The following is a 22613-nucleotide window of genomic DNA, read 5'->3' on the forward strand; positions in this document are numbered from 1 at the left end:
TCTTCAAAATAGATACAGGGAACCCAGTGGTAAAGCTTCCTATTGTAACTATTATGACAATCCCAATTATTATTTAATTATTCCCCAGGAACCTGCAATTATACATGGATAGTAGAGAACTTAAAAAATTGAATCAAATTCCACATCTTCGCTATTCTTTGGAAAATACTAAGACTTGGTGTTTGATTATAAGTAAATGAAAATTTTAAATGATCTCCTCTTTTAAACAAATACTAACAAATCATCAAGAGAGAAAGTCCCAAGTCCCAAAAGATCATGACACAAGGAAGTATGCGTATTTATTACCTTCATCTGTGCTTTCATCTTGACCATGAACATGTGCCTTGAAGCTGGAGAAAAATATCTTGTAGGGGTCACCTTTTGCATTGCATGAAAGATTACAAACTGGATCATCCAATTTTTTGGAAGTCCCTCACATGCCTTTTGCTCCATGGAGTAATCCTTTGTTTCCCATCTCTGAACGTCTTCTCAGCATTCATCTGAGGGATGAAAGGGAAACTAACATGTGAGCCACATGTGCTCCAATTTTTTTCAAAAAGAATTTAATAGGAAGCATTTTCTTATCTTCAAGAAAACTGAAAATACTATGATGAAATGCTGGCCAAAAAAAAAAAAGAAAGCCTAAAAATATAGGTTCCCTTCTTGTTTCCTTAAGTTCTGGAAGATATTTTTCACTTAGTTATCTCTCTAAAAGGTAAATAAGAGGTATAAACAAAGAGGCTTAAGATTTCGAGTGAAGATGCGTGTTAACTCATAAATTGCTGGAGAAGAATTTATTTGGGTGATTTCTGTTGCTTGGTGAGTAAAGGAAATATGACAAATCTTTCATTTCAGAGATATCTTCTTTCCCAACGCCATATATTCGCCTTTCAGTTCAGTTAGATTAATGAGCCCTGCTTTAATGTGTACTTATTCTTTCTGAAGTAACAGTTTTTTTCAGCATGTATGAGTTTTTGTTGTACATACAAGATTTACTCTAAATCTGTCATTGGACAATTGCTATCCCCAGTAAATATTCCAAAACAAAAAGGGTAAGTATCAATAATGATTCAAAACAAATCCTTTGTCAACGACATTTCTCTACAGAAACTAAATTACGTGAGATGGCTGACACTATTATCATGAGTAAAAAGGACACAGGAATGTCTAAAGGACAGAGAAATAATCCGACTGGAATATAAATATATCTTTCAAACAAGGTATTAGGAGACATGATTCCTCAAAAGTTCTGTTAGGATAAGTGAATTCTTTCTTTAAAAATATTAACAGATTTTTAGACAACACATAGAGCCAAGCATTTAGCTGGCTTAATTTACTGTATCCATATTTATACAATCCAAAGGGCAATGAGGATCTATAAATAGTAGTTCTTCCAATTTAGGTGCCATCTCAATTGTCAAATAAAACAGTCAGCCATCTACGGGGTCTGACTTAGGAACCCTGATACTATCTCCCTATACAGAAAGATGTCAATGACTTCCCTGACTCAAAGTCTTGGATTCCCACCTTGAAAAGGCTTCCTTGGTTTATTAAATATTCTTTATAAAATGCAAAAATATTTCCAGTATTGGAAAACAAATCAAAGTTGAGCAAGACTATTAAAAGTTTACTATTAACTTCTTTATTATAAGCTCCATAAGCGGAAGACCTGTCATATCCATAGCTGTTTCTCCAGCACTTAAAAGACTACTTGACACAAGGAAGATGTTAATAAAATGTTTTGGATGAGTAATACTCCATTACACTGGACTGTTACTGGTATAATAATCTTCCTCATCCATTCATCTCTTAATGGACACTTGGGTTGCTTCCATACCTACCATTTGCAGCAATATGGAAGGACCTAGAGAGTATTCTGCCCAGTGAAATAAAGTCAGACAAAGACAAATACTATATGATACCAGTTATATGTGGAATCTAAAATAATAATAAAAATAATAATAATCAAGAATATATAACAAAACAGAAACAGACTCATAGATATAGAAAACAAACTAATGTTTAACAATGGGGAGAGGGAAAGTGGGAGGGGGAAGGATAATGTTAGAAGTATAGGATCACGAAATACAAACTAGTATGTATACAATAGGTAAGCAACAAGGATATACCATATAGCCTGGAGAATTATAGCCATTATTGTGTAATAACTTCTAATGTAGTATAATCTGTAAAATTACTGAATCACTATGCTGGACCTGAAATAATACAATACTGTCAATCAAAAAGGAAAAAGAAATAATTTTGAATGAATTATTTTGGCTCATGTAATAGGTCACAGTAAGGTTCTGAGGAAACAAGACAACTAGTTTTGATTTAATAACAACTACTTGGGATGGAAGCCACCAAAGGGCGAGAAATGAGAAGTTTCTTGCTTTAGAGTTGCCCAGGTGGGAAAGGCCTAAATGGGGCTTAGTGAGATGTAAAAAGACACCAGAATTCTGCCTAAAATGAAGAACATGAAAAAGGGCTGTGAATAAAGGAATATGGAAATCACACACACACTATATATATATATATATCTTTCCACTTTTCTTGCAGCTCACTTGACCATGGGTAGCATATACAGGCACACTGAACTTGACCCATCACTGAGACAGGTGGCTCATCCTTACACCAATTGCCATAATGGGCATATTACACCTTGAGTAAGCTGGAGGAACTGAAAGTGCGAATGAGAATTAATTTATGTTCTGTCATGGCACTTCGTTGAGACAGAGTGTTTTACAATATCTTGACTTCATTTTTATCATATGAGTTATAAATAATAATCAGATATTCATAGTATAATTGAAAGAACTTCACATGCACAGACAGACACACATAATATCAGTAGTGCAGGTAAACAGCTGAAAAAGCAGACTAATACAGTTAGTTTGTCAGAATCACAGTTTATACTCTTTAGCACTCTTAGAAAGGTAAAAAATTGTCTCTAATTCATGTTTCCCTCTTTTCTATTATTGTGACTTTTAAAAACAATATATGCTCAGGTGCTGGGTCATGAGAGTCACCATTTTGTTGCTTAAGGAAAAATCTGTTTACAACTTTATGAAATAAAAGGTAAAGAAATCAGGTGTTTCCAGGAAGAATCAGCATAGTCCATTCAAGTGCAGTAACCATGTCATCTCCATGTCTTCCAGACCATGAATGTGTCCGAAAGAGAAACCACCCGCTTCGTTAGCCACTTTATCCTCATGGGCTTCCCCTCAAGCCCAGAGATGCAGCTCCTCTACTTCGGGTTCTTCTCAGCAGCCTATACACTGACCCTGGTGGGGAACACAGCCATTGTCTGTGCCGTGTGGTGGGACCAGCGCCTTCACACTCCCATGTACATCCTCTTGGGGAATTTCTCTTTCCTGGAAATATGTTATGTCACCACGACCATCCCTAACATGTTGGTCAACTTCCTGTCCACGATCAAGTCCATCTCCTTTGTGAGCTGTTTTGCACAGTTCTACTTCTTCTTCTCCTTTGGGTGTGATGAGGGCTTCTACCTTTGCATCATGGCCTCTGACAGGTACCTTGCCATCTGCCGTCCGCTGCATTACCCACGCATCATGACTAAACAGCTGTACACTGGCCTTGTCATCTTTGGCTGGTCCTGCGGCTTCATCCTCTTCCTAACCCCAGTTGTTCTCATTTCACACTTGCCCTATTGTGGCCCAAATATCATAGACCATTTTTTGTGTGATCCTGTCCCGTTGATGATGCTGTCCTGTTCTGAAGACACCACCACACAATTCATTTACTCCACTGTCAATGCTATTTTCATGATTGGCACCTTTCTCTTCATCCTTTGCTCTTACGCTCTGGTGATTCTGGCTGTGCTGAGGATGCCCTCAGCAGCGAGCAAACGCAAGGCTTTCTCCACTTGTGCTTCTCATCTGGCTGTGGTAGTTCTGTTTTTCGGTCCTGTTATGGTGATGTATGTTAGTCCTGGGTCAGGACACCCAGTGGAAATGCAAAAAATCATTACTTTGTTTTATTCTGTGATAACACCCCTCTGCAATCCTCTAATCTACAGTCTCCGGAACAAGGAGATGAAGGCTGCCCTAAGGAAAGCCTTTGGGACTGAAATACCTGTTCATAAAACATAAATCAGGCATCATAGTGAGCAAAGTCCCAACACGACTTATCTCAAGGATATGAGCAAGACAGTTCTCCAGAAAACTGAATAATTTGGGTTAGGGAACTGTTACAATAATGCCCATTTTCCAACCTTGACAGGATAACTTCCTTTTCTCCCAGATCGTCTCATGGGACTATTACTCCACTGAATGTTTTGAGGACAGTTACTTCGTCTATTATATACAGCAGTGCTCTGGAGCAGATGATTACCAATGCTACATTAGTAAATCAGAAAAGTAACAGTTTTAGCGAGGTTCAAGAATTTCTTTAACATCACACAACTAGTAAGTGATAATGGAACCAGAAGTTTACTGCAGCAGATGGTTTTTGGCAAGCTTCTATTTTCAGCTGCAGTTGTATTGAATAGTTCTGCATGAATTTTAACTCATACTAACTGCATCCCTCTTGGAAGAAAACACCACATATCTTTCAAATTTCTGTCTCAGAGGTTCTCAGAAGTCACCAGAGCCCTGCAGCCTATACCTAAGGGCAGCCTTGAAATGTTACCAGGATCAGTACAGATGGATGAATGCATCAAACATTTTTTTTTCTGGAAGATTTTCCCTATGCATTTCAGAGGCCCTAAATTACAGTCTCCTTCTACAGTAACCAAAGAGGTGAGACAGCCGTTGTCAAAGCAACAAAGAACCAGCAGAAGTTTTTATAAGCAAGTCATTGAGGGAGGAAGTTAAAAATGAGTGTCCAATGCAGTATGAAAGGATTAGTGGGTCTAAGACTTCCAGGTACATCACTGCTGCTTCCAAAATGAAGAATCAGAGTAACCTTAAGTTAGCGCTAGAAGAAGAAACCGGAAGCAAGGGAAATGGTAAAAGGACCTGGTTAATGCTACCAGAAGTGTTTGCCCCCAAGTTACTTTCTGCGGGAACTAGTGAACTTGAATAGGGTTAGTGGGCTACTTCCAGTCTCGCTGCCTCTGTCAGCGCAAAGCTGTATTGTACAGCACAGGGAATATAGCCAAGATTTAGTAATAACTGTACATGAAAAGTAACCTTTAAAAATTGTGTAAAAATTTAAAAAAATAAAATGGTACAATTGTCTTCAAAAGAATGTAATGAGTATTATATTAGATAACGAACATGTAATCAGCTGGCCCGGGAATTAGCACTATCACCTAAACACAATATAAAGCTGGGTAGAGTGTATCCACTGAGACAGGGGAAGAAAATTTAAATATATAAAAAGACATGGAATCCTTGTGGTTGAGGGTGTGATAGGAGGCTCTGAATGTTAAATGAGAACTTAGGTTTTCTTATACTCATGAAATCTGAAAGCCACGAGACAGTTTCAACAGGCATCAGTCCCTGCTGCCTGGAATCTGCAGGGAGACTAGCTACCAACTTTTTTTTTGAATTGAGTTATAGTCATTCTACAGTGTTGTGTGACCAACTTTTAACACCATTGCACTGAGTGATAAAGATTGGCAGGGAGGCTACTTTTAGTGGATCCTTGAAAAGATACTCAAGAGTTGAAAATTTATTCAAGTGAACTTTCGATATCATTTGAAGAAACACATTCAAGGGAAGGGGAGCTCCAAGAGCCTTGAAGCATCTGGTGGCATCCAACACTGAGTTGGTTTTTCAAATCCAGAACCTGTCTGGAGGTGTCAAGTGAGCAGCAAACTGGGGGGTCCATTAATAGGTGACAGTCTCACTGATGGATTCAGGGAGGCTTTTTCACCTTGGAGCTCATCACTGAAAGTAAAACACACTTGAGGATTGAGTGATGCACTGTGATTGTCCCTGCTGCTCCTGAGGGATGGCCCCCAGGGACAATATGTGGCCATAAAGGGATGCAAAATAAAATGAAGGGAGAGTTTCTTGGCACTTTACTCTTTTTGCAGCTGAAGAGAATCCTTTGTGAGGCTCAAACTGGCAGTGTCATCAGGAACCCCAAACCCTGCACATCTAAGATCTCTAAGAGGGCACAGGTGGTAGCCCCTTGACTGTCTGCTGCAATGTCCACTGTGTGTATTATTGCTACAAAAAGGGGGCTGTGAATTTTCTTTTGTAATTTTATCTATAAATATATTTTCTATTATAGACAAAGTAGTATATAAAATGACATATTTTTTACAAAGCTTTCAGCCTTCCTCACGGGACATCTCAAATGTCTGTCCAAGATACAGTTGTTTAAAAATCCCATCAGAAAAATCGGAGCTAACACTTTGCCATTTTACATATCTTTCAGATAAAAAGACGACAGAAGCCAATGGGCTTCCAATCACTTCAAAGGAGAGAAAACACTTGTAAGTAATGGGTATTTATTTTCATCAAGTATAATTAAGATCGAAAGATTCCTATATGCAGTGAAAGGAAAAATCAACATGTAGTCCCAGACAAAATCCACAGTGATCCAAGGCAGGGAGAGAGAGACCCTTGGTGTGTTGAACTTAGAACAGTGAGGCAGGAACAGAGGGATTTCCAAAGACCAAGAAGTCTGGCCCTGAACCGGGAAAGGAAGGAAGAACATTCACAATAGATCCAAGTTGTATTACAGGTAAGAATTTGAAAGAAAATCTACTGCTTCCTTCTCTTTCTCTTTGTATGATACTTTCTTTTCTTCTACTTCAAATTTTGATTAACACCTGATCATTCAAGAGCCACTCCCAAAACCTCAAAAGCTTCTTCTCAAGGGTTCCTTATTCTCACCTTAATTTTGAGGTGAGTTTGCACTGATTCTAACCAAAAGTGAAAGGGAGATTTCTCATTCAAATACAACACCCCTGAAACATACCTTCTGTCCACTCTTGTTTTTTCCTTATCACACTTCATTGCCTTGTGTTTGTGCAGTCCTGCCCTCCAGTCAGCTCAGCTGTTTAAGTAAAATTGTGGTCACACTGAAGAGTGTGGTAGCTCTTACTCTACACAATTTAGCTAAATAACAAATAATGAAAATTTAGGTCATCTAGTTCTGGTTTAAAGCATCATATCACCCCTTCCAATCACTGAATTTCCAGTCAAAACCTTCCCCAATGAGCCTGGTATAACCTTGGATTTATGTTTTATAGTTTTCCATTTTAACTCACCCATCTGTTGTATGCAATGTTTGGTCTTTCTGAAGGAACACCAGAATCTTTTCATATTTGATCTCCCTTTAGTCTTTAGAAACTGCTAGCCTGGAAGATACTTGCCTCACCATCTTATCTGATGTACCTGATATAACCTATACAGAGAGACTATGAGAAATAGTTAAATAATCTTTTCCTATGGTATATGGCCTCAGTTCCTAACACAGCTTTCCTGAGGCTAATCCTCCATATGCACAAGGGGAAGTTCGATGAAATTAAGTCGCATCAGAATCAGATATAATCAGGAAACACAGCTAATATATTATATACATAGCTGACAGCTGTGCAGAAAAAAAAGGTTGGGTTTTAGAATTAATGTGCTCAGAGGGACAATAAAATTCAATGCTACACTTAGAAATGTGAAAGTGTTTTTTAAGGCTCTAGGATTAGAGAAGAGATGGGAGTAGAATTTAATGAGATAATGAATGTTAAGTGACAGTCACAATAAATGTTTAATACTTAACAGTGGTTGCTGTTACGCTTACTACCTTAGAAGTCAAATATTTTTAAAGAAAGTGTCCAAGACTGGGTTCATGTCATAAAAGGTGCCAAGAATTAGGACACAGGGCAGGTCAAAGGTGGTGATTTCCAGCTTTAGTTAGTAGCCTTGTTAAAATCCTTTTTTATTATAAATGAGAATTTGGTTCAAGGAGGAAACGCTATAATATACGGACAATATACTGCTGCAGCCATCTGAGCTGAGATAGGTGTTTCTCCATCTGCCTCTTGCTGTTTTTCTATTTGAAAGCCAGGATCTCCTAATAAAGAGTGAAGCCAGCTAGGGTCCTTTTTGTCTGTATCATATTAGCTGTTGCTCAGCAAGTAGAAGTTAAATACCAGCCCTAAGAAGCTACTAAGTTCTTGCTAGAATGGAATTTGTGGTAGAGTCTTGAGCACCCTGCTTCAGTTAACACTACTGAGGACAGATCTCCTGAAAATATGTTCCTGACAACGTAGCAAGGTGCTCTTTTTGTGCTGACCTAATTCAACTTCATATTATATTTAAACTGATTTTTCTTCAAATTTTCCAAAATACTAAACAAAATTTTCTTTGCAACAAGAAAAAAAGAAATTAAGTGTATATATGAGGGTGCATGCCGGAGCCTGCCGGCAAAACGAACAGGTCCGAAGACGCAGTCGACACGACTAAGAAAAGAAAGCAGACAGACACAGAATGGGGTCGAGAGGGATGAGTCTTACAGCCTGCTAAAGCAAAGGCTAGACACCGCCAACGCAGTTTATTCTGCAACTCTTTTTATAGCATGCAAGAAGGAAGAAACATTGAATACCAGAAAGATTACATAGATTCTTTTACGATTACACTCATGTTTATCTCAAGGAATGACATTTACAATCATCAATCTAAGGAGTCCTGTTTTTACCCTTATCTTATTTTCCTTGGGCAAAGAACAAAGCACAGAAACTCCTTCTGGGAAAACATCTGTTAATCCTTTATCTTAAGAACGTAGGGGTGGCGGGACAGGGAATCCTCCCAGAGCTGAGTCTTGTAAACAGAGCTATTAACTCCCGGATACCAGACCTTCAGTCCATGAGGCAGCTCCCCGCAGGGGCTGTGTCTTGTAAATCAGGACTGTTAACTCCTGTCTACCAGACTCTCACTTCATGAGGCAGCTCCCCGCAGGTGCATATTATGAAACTATACATCAAGGAAGAATTAATTTAAACGCAAACAGAGAAAACAGTTTGGAGTCTACATTACATGATACCAGTGAAATTTATACCCTGAAAAATGGAGACTGTTACAGTGGGGGCTGTGGGAGCATATAAGTAACATGTTGGACTGGGTTCTCAGAACGCTGATGTCACTGGGCTAAGCCAGATCATTGGGAAAAGAGATATTGAATTCAGAACCAGATGGAGCCCTTTCACAAAAGTGTATTAAAGGAGAGTATAGGAGTCAAAAGAAATAAAAATAACTTTTCAAGAGAGAAGATGACTAATATAATGGTCCTGTTGCTCATTCCCTTCATAGATCAGAAGAATGAGTCTCTCAGAAACCAGTAATAGCTCTGGGTCTGTGAGTGAGTTCATTCTCCTGGGCTTCCCCTGTCGCAGAGACATCCAGATCCTCCTCTTTGTCATGTTCTCCCTCATCTACCTTCTGACCCTCATGGGGAACACATCCATCATCTGTGCTGTGTGGTCAAGCCGGAAGCTCCACACACCCATGTACATCCTCCTGGCTAACTTCTCCTTCCTGGAGATCTGCTGTGTCAGTTCTGATGTGCCCAAAATGTTGGCCAATATCATCTCCCAGACCAAGAGCATCTCCTATGCTGGCTGCCTGCTCCAGTTCTACTTCTTCTTCTCCATGTGTGCTGCTGAGGGCTATTTCCTGTCTGCGATGTCCTTTGATCGGTTCCTTGCCATCTGTCGACCTCTGCATTACCCCACCATCATGACTCATCACCTATGTGCCCGATTAGTGGTTTTCTGCTGGGCAGGTGGCTTTCTATCCATACTGATGCCTGCGGTTCTTATGTCCCGGGTGCCCTTCTGTGGCCCTAACATCATTGACCATTTTTTCTGTGACCTGGGACCACTGTTGGCACTATCCTGTGCCCCAGTTCCTAAAACGACTCTAACTTGTGCCACTGTGAGCTCTCTTATCATCTTCATCACCTTTCTCTACATTCTTGGGTCCTATACCTTCGTTTTGCGAGCCGTATTTCGGGTCCCAGCTGGCTCAGGCAGGAACAAAGCTTTCTCTACATGTGCCTCCCATTTCTTGGTGGTTTCTCTATTCTATGGCTCAGTCATGGTGATGTATGTGAGTCCAGGCTCTAGGAGCCATCCTGGGACCCAGAAATTTGTGACCTTGTTTTACTGCATGGCAACCCCATTCTTTAATCCTCTGATCTACAGCCTCCGGAACAAAGATATGAAAGATGTACTAAAGAAAGTCCTGGGCACATCATCAAAAGAAATTCCTAAAAATACAGACAAATGACATACATTTTTATATCATTATTCTCTCAGGAATACAGAATTTCTCTCATTTAAAAAAAAACAAACTTATTTTGGGGCCATGTCTGAGTGCTGGATTCCTTACTCTCATAAAAGTATGACTCATTACACACACACACACAAACTCTTATCCTATCTCAAAAGTAAATACACACAGTCCTAAAGGTCCATTGTAGGAAAGTTCTATAGAGTTTTTATTCACCAATGTATCATTTCCCGGTTTCAGAGAATTTTTTGAAGTCCTAAAGCTGACGTAATCAAGCTGGTATGTACAAAGCTGTAACTCATGTTTCCAGCTTGTATCTTGGTTTTAATCCTAATACTGTTTTATGTGTTTCAAATTTATCGGCTGTTTTGTTCCTTTCCAATTATAGGTTCTTATATAATGAGATACAGCACCTACTCACTATACTCACAAAAATTCAGTTGCTTTGTTTATAAGCTCAAGGACCCAATATCTGCCACTGAAACAGAAGTGTTCTTTCATTTGTGTTTTCCTTAATACCACACACTGGTAAGGTGTCCACAGTGTGCAGCAAATGAAAACAGGAAATGATATAGTTTCTTCTTAAGGAAAATTCTCAGTCCAACTTTGAAGAGGATACAGAGAAAGACAAGCACACATTCACATGTGCCAAATCATTAAGTAGTCCTTACTCAGACCTGGGTTTCTGCACCTTCCAGTACCTTTTAGTAGAGGAATATTTACTATTACAGGAAAAAAAACACGTGAAACCAGAGAACAGGTTCTGCCAACCAAAATATAAACAACTTAAAGGCAGTCAGTTCTTAATTTAAACTTTTTGACTTGACCTGATCATCTGCCTGTATTCGGAAATGTTCATATTTTAATTTTTAATTAAATTAATTTTCACTGAAGCAACACTAGTTTATAATATTATGTAAGTTTCATATGTTCAACATTATATGTCATATTATAAACTATATATCAAAAAATTTCCTTTTCTCGGGGAGGGGTTGGCTTGTGAAGTCTCCTATATACTGAAGAAAAAGCTAATGATTTGACTGACCACATCCAATCCAGACCAGACGTCAATTCAGCTTTTCTGTATAAAAACAGCACCTCAAAGTCCTCTTCCAAGTTATTTTGGCTTTGGGAGATATTTTCTATAATAGAGTATGCTAACTGCTGAAGCTCCCAGAGCACTGTGAAACTAGAGATGAGTTCCAGGCAACCTGCCAATTTGGAAAAGCTAGTTGCTCCTTACTTTCTGCAGATTACCGGGATTTACGATTTAAGGTAAATCTGCTATGATGTAATAACAGTTTCTTACTTACATACACCAGAAGCTGACTCTGGTTGATTAATATGACAATGGGATATCAGGAATGTCACAGACTCAATAGAAACAATCAGAATTGAGGCTGAGATTCAAAGGACAAGGTGCAACCCTTCTGATGGAAATGGTCTGATGAAAAGTCACTATCACTGCAGCCGTGCCAACTGCTTTGAGCCACCAGAGGTCACATTTTTAATTACTGCCTTTTCCATGCTAGGAATTTGTCTTTCCTGCAGTTGTGCTACCTGCTTCATTGCTATTGGATGGGGTGTCTTGTTATGTGTCGTGTGTCTATGAGACAGGGTGTGCCTCCACCCCTAGGCCTTGTGATTGATTGATTTGTTGGCTAGTTGTTTGATAGACAACTCGGTTTTCCTGCACTCTGCTTGACTGAGAGCTCAGGTTTCTTGTGTTCTGGATTTTTCCTTTCCCCTTCCTCTCCCTTTGCCCAATACTCATTTCTATCTAAGCTACCTAAGATTCCCCCCTCTAGTCATAGGACCCCAAACCTTATGAGCAAGGACTGCTCTAGCTACTTCCTCATCTGGGGAGATGATGGAGCTCATTGGGGACCCAGACTAGCTGGATGTCCTTGGGCAGTGTGTGAGCAAAAGGATAGTGTTCATCAAGGGGCTTGTATATAAGTGGTCTTGGCTGATTGGCTGATTGGTTGACTACCTTGTGGTATGGCCATTTGAAGTTTATCTCTAGATGAGAAGAAACACTTTTCATAAGAAGGTTGAAAAGATAGAGGTCAAATATATAGAGCTAATCCTAGCCAAAGGATGAAAGGGGCAAACAAGGGTCTTTAAAAAAATTGATTTCTGTGCTTTCTGTTGGTTTATGTTTTAGAAAGCAGATGTTGGAGTGTTAGTCCACTGAACTAAAGGAGGAGTCAAAAGAGGGACCCTAATGTTGGAGACGTTTTAAATTAGTATTAAAACAGTTTGGTGAGGGCCCTAAAAGAGAATAGATGAGAGCCAGTAGACATTTAAGAAAGAGGTTTATCTAACAGGGACCCATACACCCCTAGGGCAGTGGAAGAGTCTCACCAGAGTGTTGCTTGGAAAGCAGTTGCAGATCGCTAAGAGGTTCACAAGAATATGTGGCCCCCATCAGTGAACCAGATCTCAGGGTTTTCCAGGAGTTGGTTGGTGAGATCTGTTCTAGCTCCTGGAGAAATGGATAGGGTCTCATGACATAGGTGAAGGGAAGAGACTCACGTGGTGGTGGTAATAGTGTAGCAGGCTTGAGTGTCCCACAAACTGAGACAGTGACATCTGGGTTTTCCAGTAAGAATGCCTGATATTTAAGAAGCCGAGCATCTGAGAGCCAGAAGTGTCCCTTGCCTTTTAAAAGGTCAGAAACTTGATGGTTAGCTTATGCTTGTATAAGGGCCTCCAGAGTTACCTCAAAAGCTTCCTCCAGGGGAGTGGAGAGGGCTCCCTACTCTCTTAGGCAGGAAGGCCAGCCTCGAGCAGTGGGATCTATCCACTTGGAGAGATATCCCATAGGCTGTTGGGTAGGACCCAGCCGTTGGGTGAGGACCCCCAGGCTATTCCTCCTCTCTCATTAACATAGAACTGGAAGGGCCTTGTGGGATCTGGAAGCACCAAGGCCAGGGATCTTACTAGGAAATTTTTTAATTCTTCCATTGCTTCCTGTTGGGAAGGACCCCACCGGAGAGGTCTTCCCAATCATCTACCCCTAAGGCCCCTTGTGGGCAGCTGGGGACCCCAGATCCCATGAATCAGCTCATGAATCTGGTATTTAAAGTATTTAGCAATAGAGACAGGGCTAAAGAGGTGAAAAGGATTCAGGGACAACAGCAAAAGGCACAATTCTTAGCAGCAGCCTTCATCTCTGCACCACCTCAGGGTTACCCTCCACCAAGACCCATGGCGAGGACAGGATGCAGAATGCCTGCATCAGAGCCACTGTTTCGCCAAAAAAGGGACCTGTTTTTTAAGTACAGCCAGGAGGGCCACTGGAAAAAGAAATGCCCCATGTATGGGAAAAGGCCACCAGGACCCTGCCCCATATGCAAACAAAAAGGCCACTGGGGGCAGGACTGCCTCCAGTCTGGAAGGGGGCTTGGGACTCCCAAACCAATGACGGCTGAGATGACTAAAGACTGACGGGGCCCGGGACGCTCCCTGGCTCCCTGGTTCCCACAGGACACTGGATCATTTCTCCAGCGGAGCCTTGGGTAACCCTTGACGTGACAGGTAAGAGTTGTCTTCTTATTAGCTAAGCGAGCCACCTACTCTGTGCCGACTGATTTCCTTGGACCCTTGTCCTCCCAATCCTGTGTAATAACAGGGATCAATAGAAGGCCCCAAACAAGGTGCTTACTAAAAATTCACTTTTACACAGGAGTTTTTGTTGGTGGCTGAGTGCCCCATCCCCTCATTGGGAAGGGACCTACTTGCTCCGTAAATCCCAAGAAGTAATCCAATTTGAAGACCCTTACATGAAAGACATGCACCCCCCAAAATGTCTACTCTTGGCTTTGGGAGTCTGCCTCAGTCCCAAGCCAAAAAGGTCTCCCTTCCACACCATATTGATTCTCAAGGAAACCCTGCTGTCTGGGAAACTGAGGTCCCTGACAGAGCTACTACTGTCAGGTTATCATTAGAAATAGGACCACGTGAGGCTAAAGGCAAACCTCTTCTGATCAGAGGCCAAACCAAGAGCCTTAATTTAAAAACTTTTCAAACCCAGGAAGGCTCCTCAAAAGTGTTCGAAAACAGTTGGACTAAACTGACCATAGCTGATATTCGGAGCCTAATAAAAATTTTTTGGAAGACTCTCCCCTAAGCTAAATGAGAAAAAACAAAACTGTCTTTGTTTTACAAATCTGGTCTTTACAGGACCAGAGGTGTGGCTCTAAAAATGATACAAAACCCATCAATTCTACCACTCCCAAAACCTCCCCTATGTATCTTAAGAGACAAGTAATTTTTTAAAAAAGACTATTTTTCTGGCCTTAAAAAGACAAAGTCTTTCTAGGAGAAACTTGCCTTCCTATGCCTTTGAAATACAAATATTCTACCCTGTGTTCTCAGGGAACTCTGATCTCACCATCTTTTTAAAATGCAAATCTTAAAAAAAAAAAGTGTGTCGATGGAAATAAATGTGCAGCCTAAAAATTGAGAGTTATGTTTTATTTGGCGGGAGGAGCCGGGATGACAGCCTCTCAGATCGCTCTGAGTAATTGCTCTGGAGAGGTAGGGGAGGGGCTAGGATACATAGGAGCTTTAAAACAAAATATCAGGTAGTTGGAACAATAAAAGATTACTTGTTACCTAAAGAAAACCAGACATCTCAAGTTAAAGAATTTAGCACTTTTCTGTGTATGGGAGGAAGAAAACATTTGGGCTCATTGAATTCATTCCTTTGACAAGCTCCTAGCTATCAAGGGCAGGTATCCTGTCCTTTCTTATTCTGAGTCCCCTCAGGGTGCACCATTGTGAGCGGCTGCAGAGGCTGGGCTGCAGGCTGGTCTTCACTGGGGGGTGGTGGCAGCGGTTGATGACTTGATGGCTTCAGCATTCTTTGTTTACTGATACGGTTTGCAGTATTTTTCGTTCACAGGGGGAATAAATAATTTGGAACTTAAAAACCTAGAAGCAAGCAACTGTGAATTGGTTGTCATACCACCATTTCTGACTAGAAACTTATGTTTTAGTTTTTTTTTTTTCCCTAAGGCAAAGGTAGATAAACTTAGATCTGCCCAGCAATTAATGTTTTAATATTTTATAAATGACAGATAGTCAGTGAACTTTTTAATTTAGCTCTAAGTTTTAAGTACCAAAATTTGGAGAGACAATTTTAGGTAGATACTTTCAAAAGAAAGCTCCTATAGAATTTACTCCAAATCTCCTATTTTGCTTACTTTTTAAAAGTTTTTTGACACTGAGTTACTTTTTTAGTTGTCAAATTTGTAACAGACATAATAAAGTTTTGCTTGCCCTCTAGTAAGCCCAGGCACAACAGAAGTATTATACTTAACACTGATGTCTCTAAAGACATGTTTATATTAATTAAACCAACTAGCTTAAGCTAGCTTCAATACCAATACCAGCACTGAATCCTTTTTAGATAACGTGAACCTGAGATTTACTTTGGCCAGTTTTCTCTGTGTTTGAGTACTTATATAAGTACTTTAATTTCCTTTCAGCCAATTAAAGAGAGCTTTTACCATTTAATTGTGCCAATACCATACATCTGTGACATACAAATCAGACACTTTATAGTTTTCATTTTAAAATTTCAGTCATGAATCAAATATAACAAAGCAAAACCCACTGGCTCCAAAAGAGGTTGGATTTAAACTGGGGTTTTTGGCAGATAGAACAAATCAATGTTGCCCATCTAGATGGCTACGCCTTTTTACTAATATTTATGAAAAAGAGATAAAATTTTTACTTGTCTTTCACAAATTAAGTTCCAAATTATTTATCACTGCCCCCCTTGTTTTTGAAATCTGCATTTTAAAAAGATGGTGAGATCAGAGTTCCCTGAGAAGACAAGGTAGAATATTTGTATCTCAAAGGCATAGGAAGGCAAGTTTCTCCTAGTTTCACCCAACTGCTGGGTCCTCCCCAACAGCCTATGGGATACCTCTCCAACCTGCTAGATCCCACTGCTCGAGGCTGGCCTTCCTGCCTAAGAGTGTAGGGAACCCTCTCCACTCCCCTGGAGGAAGCTTTTGAGGTAACTCTGGAGGCCCTTATACAAGCATAAGCTAACCATCAAGTTTCTGACCTTTTAAAAGGCAAGGGACACTTCTGGCTCTCAGATGCTCGGCTTCTTAAATATCAGGCATTCTTACTGGAAAACCCAGATGTCACTGTCTCAGTTTGTGGGACACTCAAGCCTGCTACACTATTACCACCACCACGTGAGTCTCTTCCCTTTCACCTATGTCATGAGACCCTATCCATTTCTCCAGGAGCTAGAACAGATCTCACCAACCAACTCCTGGAAAACCCTGAGATCTGGTTCACTGATGGGGGCCACATATTCTTGTGAACCTCTTAGCGATCTGCAACTGCTTTCCAAGCAACACTCTGGTGAGACTCTTCCACTGCCCTAGGGGTGTATGGGTCCCTGTTAGATAAACCTCTTTCTTAAATGTCTACTGGCTCTCATCTATTCTCTTTTAGGGCCCTCACCAAACTGTTTTAATACTAATTTAAAACGTCTCCAACATTAGGGTCCCTCTTTTGACTCCTCCTTTAGTTCAGTGGACTAACACTCCAACATCTGCTTTCTAAAACATAAACCAACAGAAAGCACAGAAATCAATTTTTTTAAAGACCCTTGTTTGCCCCTTTCATCCTTTGGCTAGGATTAGCTCTATATATTTGACCTCTATCTTTTCAACCTTCTTATGAAAAGTGTTTCTTGTCGTCTAGAGATAAACTTCAAATGGCCATACAACAAGGTAATCAACCAATCAGCCAAGACAGCTTTTATACAGCCCCTTGACAGACACTGACCCTTTGCTCACCACCTGCCCAGTGACATCCAGCTAGTCTGGGACCCCAAAGAGCTCCATCGTTGCCCCAGATCAGCAGGAAGTAGCTAGAGTAGTCATCGTCCTCTATGTCCCAAAGATTTGGGGTCCTATGACTAGAGGGGGGAATGTTAGGTAGTTTAGATAGAAGTGAGCACTAGACAGGGAGAGAGGAAGGGGAAAAGAACAACCCAGAACACAAAGAACCTGAGCCGTCAATCAACCAGAGCACAGGGAACCTGAGTTGTCAATCAATCAATCAATCAATCAATCAAACACCACGCCTAAGGGTGTCATGTGTCTTATGAGACAGGGTACCCCTCTACCCCCAGGCCTGGGGATGGAAAATAAAAGAACACACCACACAAAGATCTAGGGGAATCAAGTCTCATGTATGTACAGGTAAAACTTGGAGTTTTCAAAGAATAAGAAAAGGTTGATTTGCTATCCAGAAGGAAAATGGTATATGAGGCTGGAGAGGTAGGCATGCTCAGAACATCTAGAACCTTCTAGGCCACAATAAAACGTGTTTTATGTGAACTCCTGGGGAATCCTTTTCAACACTATATACTAAGACGAAGGGTTAATAAAGAAATTGCACCTTAATAAATTCTATACTTTCATAAGTTCCACTTAACTTTGAACTATTTACTTATTTACATGTTTATTTATATGTGCCTTTATTTTCCACCCGCTTCCATTAAGGATCTGGTGTACTAAAATGCACTAAAAGAAAAAACAAGAGAAATATGAATGTTAAAAGAAAGAATCATGATTTGTGGATTATAATATATTATGCTGCCATTAAGTCAAGTCTCTAAATGTGTTATGAACTCCCAAATATCAGCTTTCTGATGATCTGCCTTAATCCAAAATTCTGACCCAAAATATCATAAGAATAAAATTTACAGCTAATTGCATGTTCACCGCGTCAAAGAGTAATAGCCCCTTAAATCTGGATACCAAATTTCCCTTCTATCGTGTAGAAGTTGATTTTGTAGGACTCACTAGAATGGAAGGAACTATTGATACCACAACATTTTTCTTATGAAGTTTATTTGATTCTTTCACTACCAGAAGAAATTTACCTTTTCAGGGCTACCATGCCTGCCCTGCAAAGAAAAGTAGGGGTTTGAAGAAAAGGGTGACCTAGAAATGAAAAAGAAATGGGAAGTTTTGGGAATAGTTATTCCCGACATGACTGAAATAGGAGGAAGGGTACATGGGGAGTGGTACATGAAGCCAGTAAATTATAATATTCAAACAAATCTTCAGAGTGATATTTTAATTATCTTAGCATAAGAAAGTTGTATTCTGAAGAAATGCTCTTTTCTTTTGTGTTGTTCTTTTTTCCCTTAGAATTTTCCTCTTAAATGTATACAATGTTGTGCTAGATGAAGTGAGGGGAGACAGAACTTTATTTCTATAACTTAAACTTAATAGGGTAGTGAGCAGAGATGTGGAGTTTTTCTTTCATCAGGCCCTTCTTAGGGCTTAGTTATTGCTTATGTTTCTGTGATACTTCCTAAAAAATAAAACAATACAGTAATCCCTCGGTGTATGTGGGAAGATTGGTCCCAGGACCCCTGCAGATACCAAGGTCTGAGGATGCTCAAGTCCCTTATATAAAATGTGTTAGGTAGCACAGTGGACTCTACATTTGTACAGATGAAGAACTGCAGATAGGGAGGACCGACTCTACAGGACTCGCAACTAACAACTGCAACGCAAATTAAGGGCAAAACTTTTCTCAGAACTGGGTTGTTTGAAATTTGACATTAGCTTTTCCATTTAAACCAAGTTAGAATTTGTAGTTGAATGCCCAAGTTGGCCAGTAGATATCTAAGTAATACACTATGTACCTGCATATGTTAAACCATATTATAACCAACTTCCATTCCTGATCAAAGTTCTTAGCAAACTTGGAAAAGACAGAAACTCCTCTGATCTGTAAAGAGTATTTTCAAAAACCAATAGCTAACATTATACTTAATGAATGCTTTCCCCCTAAACTCAGAAAAAAGGCAAGAATGTCTCCTCTCACCACTTCTATTCAACAGTGTACTAGAAGTGTTAGAACAACCAGGCAAAGAAAAGAATTAAATGGCATTCCAATTGAAAGAAAGAAGACTGTCTTTTTCAGATATGAAATGATCCTCTATCCAGAAAATTCGGTGAAATTACAAAAAAAAAAAAGACTACTAGAATTAATAAGTATTGTAAGATTTCAAGACACAAGAACCAAAAAATATCAAAAAATATCTTGTATTTCTATAAGAAGATACTAGCAACAATCAGAAATTTACATTTAAAAATAATGTCATTTACAAATTATGTGACTGACAAGGGCTTAATTTCCAAAATATACAAATAACTCACACAACTTAATAACAACAACAACAACAAAAAACCCCAATCCAACAATGAGCAAAAGACCTTAAAAAGCAGTTCTCCAATGAAGACATACAAATGGCCAATAGGCACATGAAAAAATGCTCAATATCGCTAATTATCAGACAAATGTAAATCAAAACTACAATGAAGTATCACCTCACACCTGTCAGGTTGAACATCATTAAAAAGTCCACAAACAATAAATACTGAAGAAGATGTGGAGAAAGGGGAACCTTCCTACACTGTCAATGGAGATGTAGTTTGGTACAGCCATTATGGAAAACAGTATGGAGATTCCTTTAAAAACTAACAACAGACTTAACATATGATCCAGCAATCCCACGCCTGGGCATGTATCCAGAGGGAATTCGTAATTCAAAAAGATACATGCACCCCGATGTTCACAGCAACACTATTTACAGTGGCCAAGAAATGGAATCAATCTAAATATCCATCAACAGATGATTGGATAAAGAAGCTATATACACAATGGCCATAAAAATGAGTAAAATAACAGCATTTGCTACAACATGGATGGACCTGGAGATCATCATTCTAAGGGAAGTAAGCTAGAAACAGAAAGAAAAATACCATATGATATCACTTATATGTGGAATCTAAAAAAAAAAGGACACAAATGAACTTATTTACAAAAGACTCATAGACATAGAAAACAAACATATGTTACTAGGAGGGAAAGGGGGTGGGAAGGGATAAATTGGGAGTTCAAGATTTGAGATACTAACTACTATATACAAAATAGATAAACAACAGGCTTCTACTGTATATCACAGAGAACTATATTCAAAACCTTGTAGTAACTTATAATGAAAAGAGAGTACAAAAAGGAATATATGAATGCATATGTATGACTGAAACTTTATGCTGTACAACAGAGATTGACACAACACTGTACTGACTATACTTCTATTAAAAAAAGAAAAGAATGTATCTACAGTAGCATCAAAAAGTGTTGAACAGAGATAATATAAAAGATGTCAAAGATCTCTATACAGTGAAAACCGTACAATGTAAAGTATAAAACAGAGCTGAAAGAAATTAAATATGTAAATAAATGTAAATATGTAACTTGTTCATGGGTTAGAAAACTCAGTATTGTTAAGATATCCATTTTTCCCAAAATGATCTATGGTTTCCATAGAATTCCAATCATTCAGCAGGCTTTTTTTGGGCAGAAATCAGCAAACTAATTTCCAAATTCATGTAGAAATGCAAAGGACTTAGACTAGACAAAACAAAGTTGGAGTAACACTATCTGATTTTAAGACATATTATAAAGCTACAGTGATCAAAACAATGTGGCACTGACATTAAGTTAAACAAACAGATCCATGCAATAAAATATAGAGTCCACCAATAGTCTTACATATGTGGAAAACTGATTTTCAACAAAGGTGCAAAAGTAATTTAGTAGAGAAAGAAGAGTCTTTACTTAATGGCTTAACTCACAATTTTTTTGATTTTACGATGATGTGAAAGATATATGCATTCAGTAGAAACTACTTCAAATTTTGACCTTTTCCTAGGATAGTTATATGCCATATGATATTCTCTCATGATGCTGAGCATCGTAGCAAGCCACACCTCCCAGTCAGCCGCCCCATCATGAAAGTAATCAACTGATACAACCATCTTGTATCCATACCGCCATTCTGTTTTTCACTTCCAGCACATTATTCAATAAATAGCATGAAATATTCAACATTTTATTATAAAATAGTCTTTGTGTTATATGATTTTGCCCAACTATAGGCTAATGTAAGTGTTCTTAGCTTGTTTAAGGTAAGCTAGGATATGCTATAATGTTTGGTAGGTTAGGTGTATTAAATGCATTTTTGGTTTATGATACTTTAAACTTATGATGGGTTTATTGGGATATAACCTCATCATAAGTCAAGGAAAAATCTGTGTTTTTAATAAATGGTACTGAATTAGTTGGATATTTATATCAGAAATAAGTAAGTTTCAATTTTTCAACACCTTACAAAATACACAAAAATTAACTCAAAATAGGTCATAGGTTATAAAACCGAAAACTATAAAATATCTTAAAAAGAGGGTAGGGAGGAATCCTTGTGACTCTCACTGAAGCAAAGCTCTCTTAAATATAACACCAAAAGCATGATTCATAAAAGAACAAATTGATAAACTGGACTCCTCCAAAATTTAAAAATATCTGCTCTTTTAAAGGCACTATTAAGAGAATGAAACCACAAGCCACAGACTGGGAGAAAATATTGGCAAAGCACACATTTGTTGAAGGACTTGGATCCAGAATGTTTAAAGAACATTCAAAAATCAAATAACCCAATAAAAAAAATGGAAAAATATTTGAACAGATATTGAACACAAGATCTATAGGTGGCAAATAAGCAAATGAAAATATTTTCAACATCATTAGTCACTAGGGAAATACAAATTAAAACCGTGATGAGAATATTACTATATACATACCTGAATGACTAAAATTTAAAAGACTGACCATACAAATATTGGTGATGATCTAAAGGAACTGGAGCTCTCATACACTGCTAGTGTGAATATAAAATGGTACAAGTACTTTGGAAAAACAGTTTGGCAGTTTCTTAAAAAGCGAAACATATACCTACCACTTGATAAAGCCATTTCATCCCTAGCTATTTACCTGAGAGGGAAACATATGCCATACAAAGTCCTATACACAAATGTTTCTGGCAGATTTATTTATAACAACACAGAACTGGAAACAACTCAAAACGTCCATCAACAGGTGAACAGAAAAACAAGTTTTGGTATATCTACACAATAAAATATTACTCAGAAATAAAGAAATGGTACATAGATATATGCAGTGACATGGATGAATTTCAAAATAATCATGCTGAGTGAAAGAAACTAGACTCCACCAAAAAAGAATATATATGACTGGATTCCATTTATATAAAGCTGTACTCTTCTGCCGTGAGAGAAAGATCAGTGGTTACCTAGGGAGTGAGGTTGGGGGCGGTTGGAGGGAAGACTGCAAAGGGACATGATGATTAAAGATGATTATTATTTTTACTATCTTGATTATGGAGATGGTTTCACAGGTGGGTATGTGTTTGTGTGTGTGAAAACTATCAAATTACACACTTTGACTGTATACAATATATTGTCAGTTATACTACCGAAA

At 38.8% G+C, this 22613-nt stretch overlaps 2 protein-coding genes and 2 long non-coding RNA genes across 6 annotated transcripts in view; 3 read left to right on the plus strand and 1 right to left on the minus strand.

Annotated features, from left to right (window-relative positions):
- LOC140696851 (uncharacterized) overlaps positions 1-22613 on the plus strand; it is a 513284-nt gene that overhangs the window by 485732 nt on the left and 4939 nt on the right. For both annotated transcript variants that reach the window (XR_012073425.1, XR_012073426.1), the window contains exon 7: positions 6355-6412. This is a non-coding gene — a long non-coding RNA (uncharacterized lncRNA). The remainder of the gene's footprint in view (positions 1-6354; positions 6413-22613) is intronic.
- The window catches only part of LOC140696852 (uncharacterized), a 167631-nt gene that overhangs the window by 45807 nt on the left and 99211 nt on the right, over positions 1-22613 (minus strand). For both annotated transcript variants that reach the window (XR_012073428.1, XR_012073427.1), the window contains exon 3: positions 307-500. This is a non-coding gene — a long non-coding RNA (uncharacterized lncRNA). The remainder of the gene's footprint in view (positions 1-306; positions 501-22613) is intronic.
- LOC102527547 (olfactory receptor 11G2-like) lies at positions 3162-4115 on the plus strand. Its single transcript, XM_015251038.3, has one exon. The coding sequence runs from the start codon at positions 3162-3164 to the stop codon at positions 4113-4115; it is 954 nt and encodes a 317-aa protein (XP_015106524.1).
- Positions 9237-10205, plus strand: LOC102527820 (olfactory receptor 11H6-like). Its single transcript, XM_006218151.3, has one exon. It carries the CDS (start codon positions 9237-9239, stop codon positions 10203-10205), a length of 969 nt encoding a protein of 322 aa, XP_006218213.2.

This window comes from Vicugna pacos, chromosome 6 (assembly GCF_048564905.1).
Source record: "Vicugna pacos chromosome 6, VicPac4, whole genome shotgun sequence".
Classification (NCBI taxonomy): Eukaryota; Metazoa; Chordata; class Mammalia; order Artiodactyla; family Camelidae; genus Vicugna; species Vicugna pacos.

What these genes read in the sequence shown, in the direction of transcription:
- LOC102527547 (XM_015251038.3), top strand. Translation starts at nt 3,162, where the DNA reads ATGAATGTGTCCGAAAGAGAAACCACCCGCTTCGTTAGCCACTTTATC.
- LOC102527820 (XM_006218151.3), top strand. Translation starts at nt 9,237, where the DNA reads ATGAGTCTCTCAGAAACCAGTAATAGCTCTGGGTCTGTGAGTGAGTTC.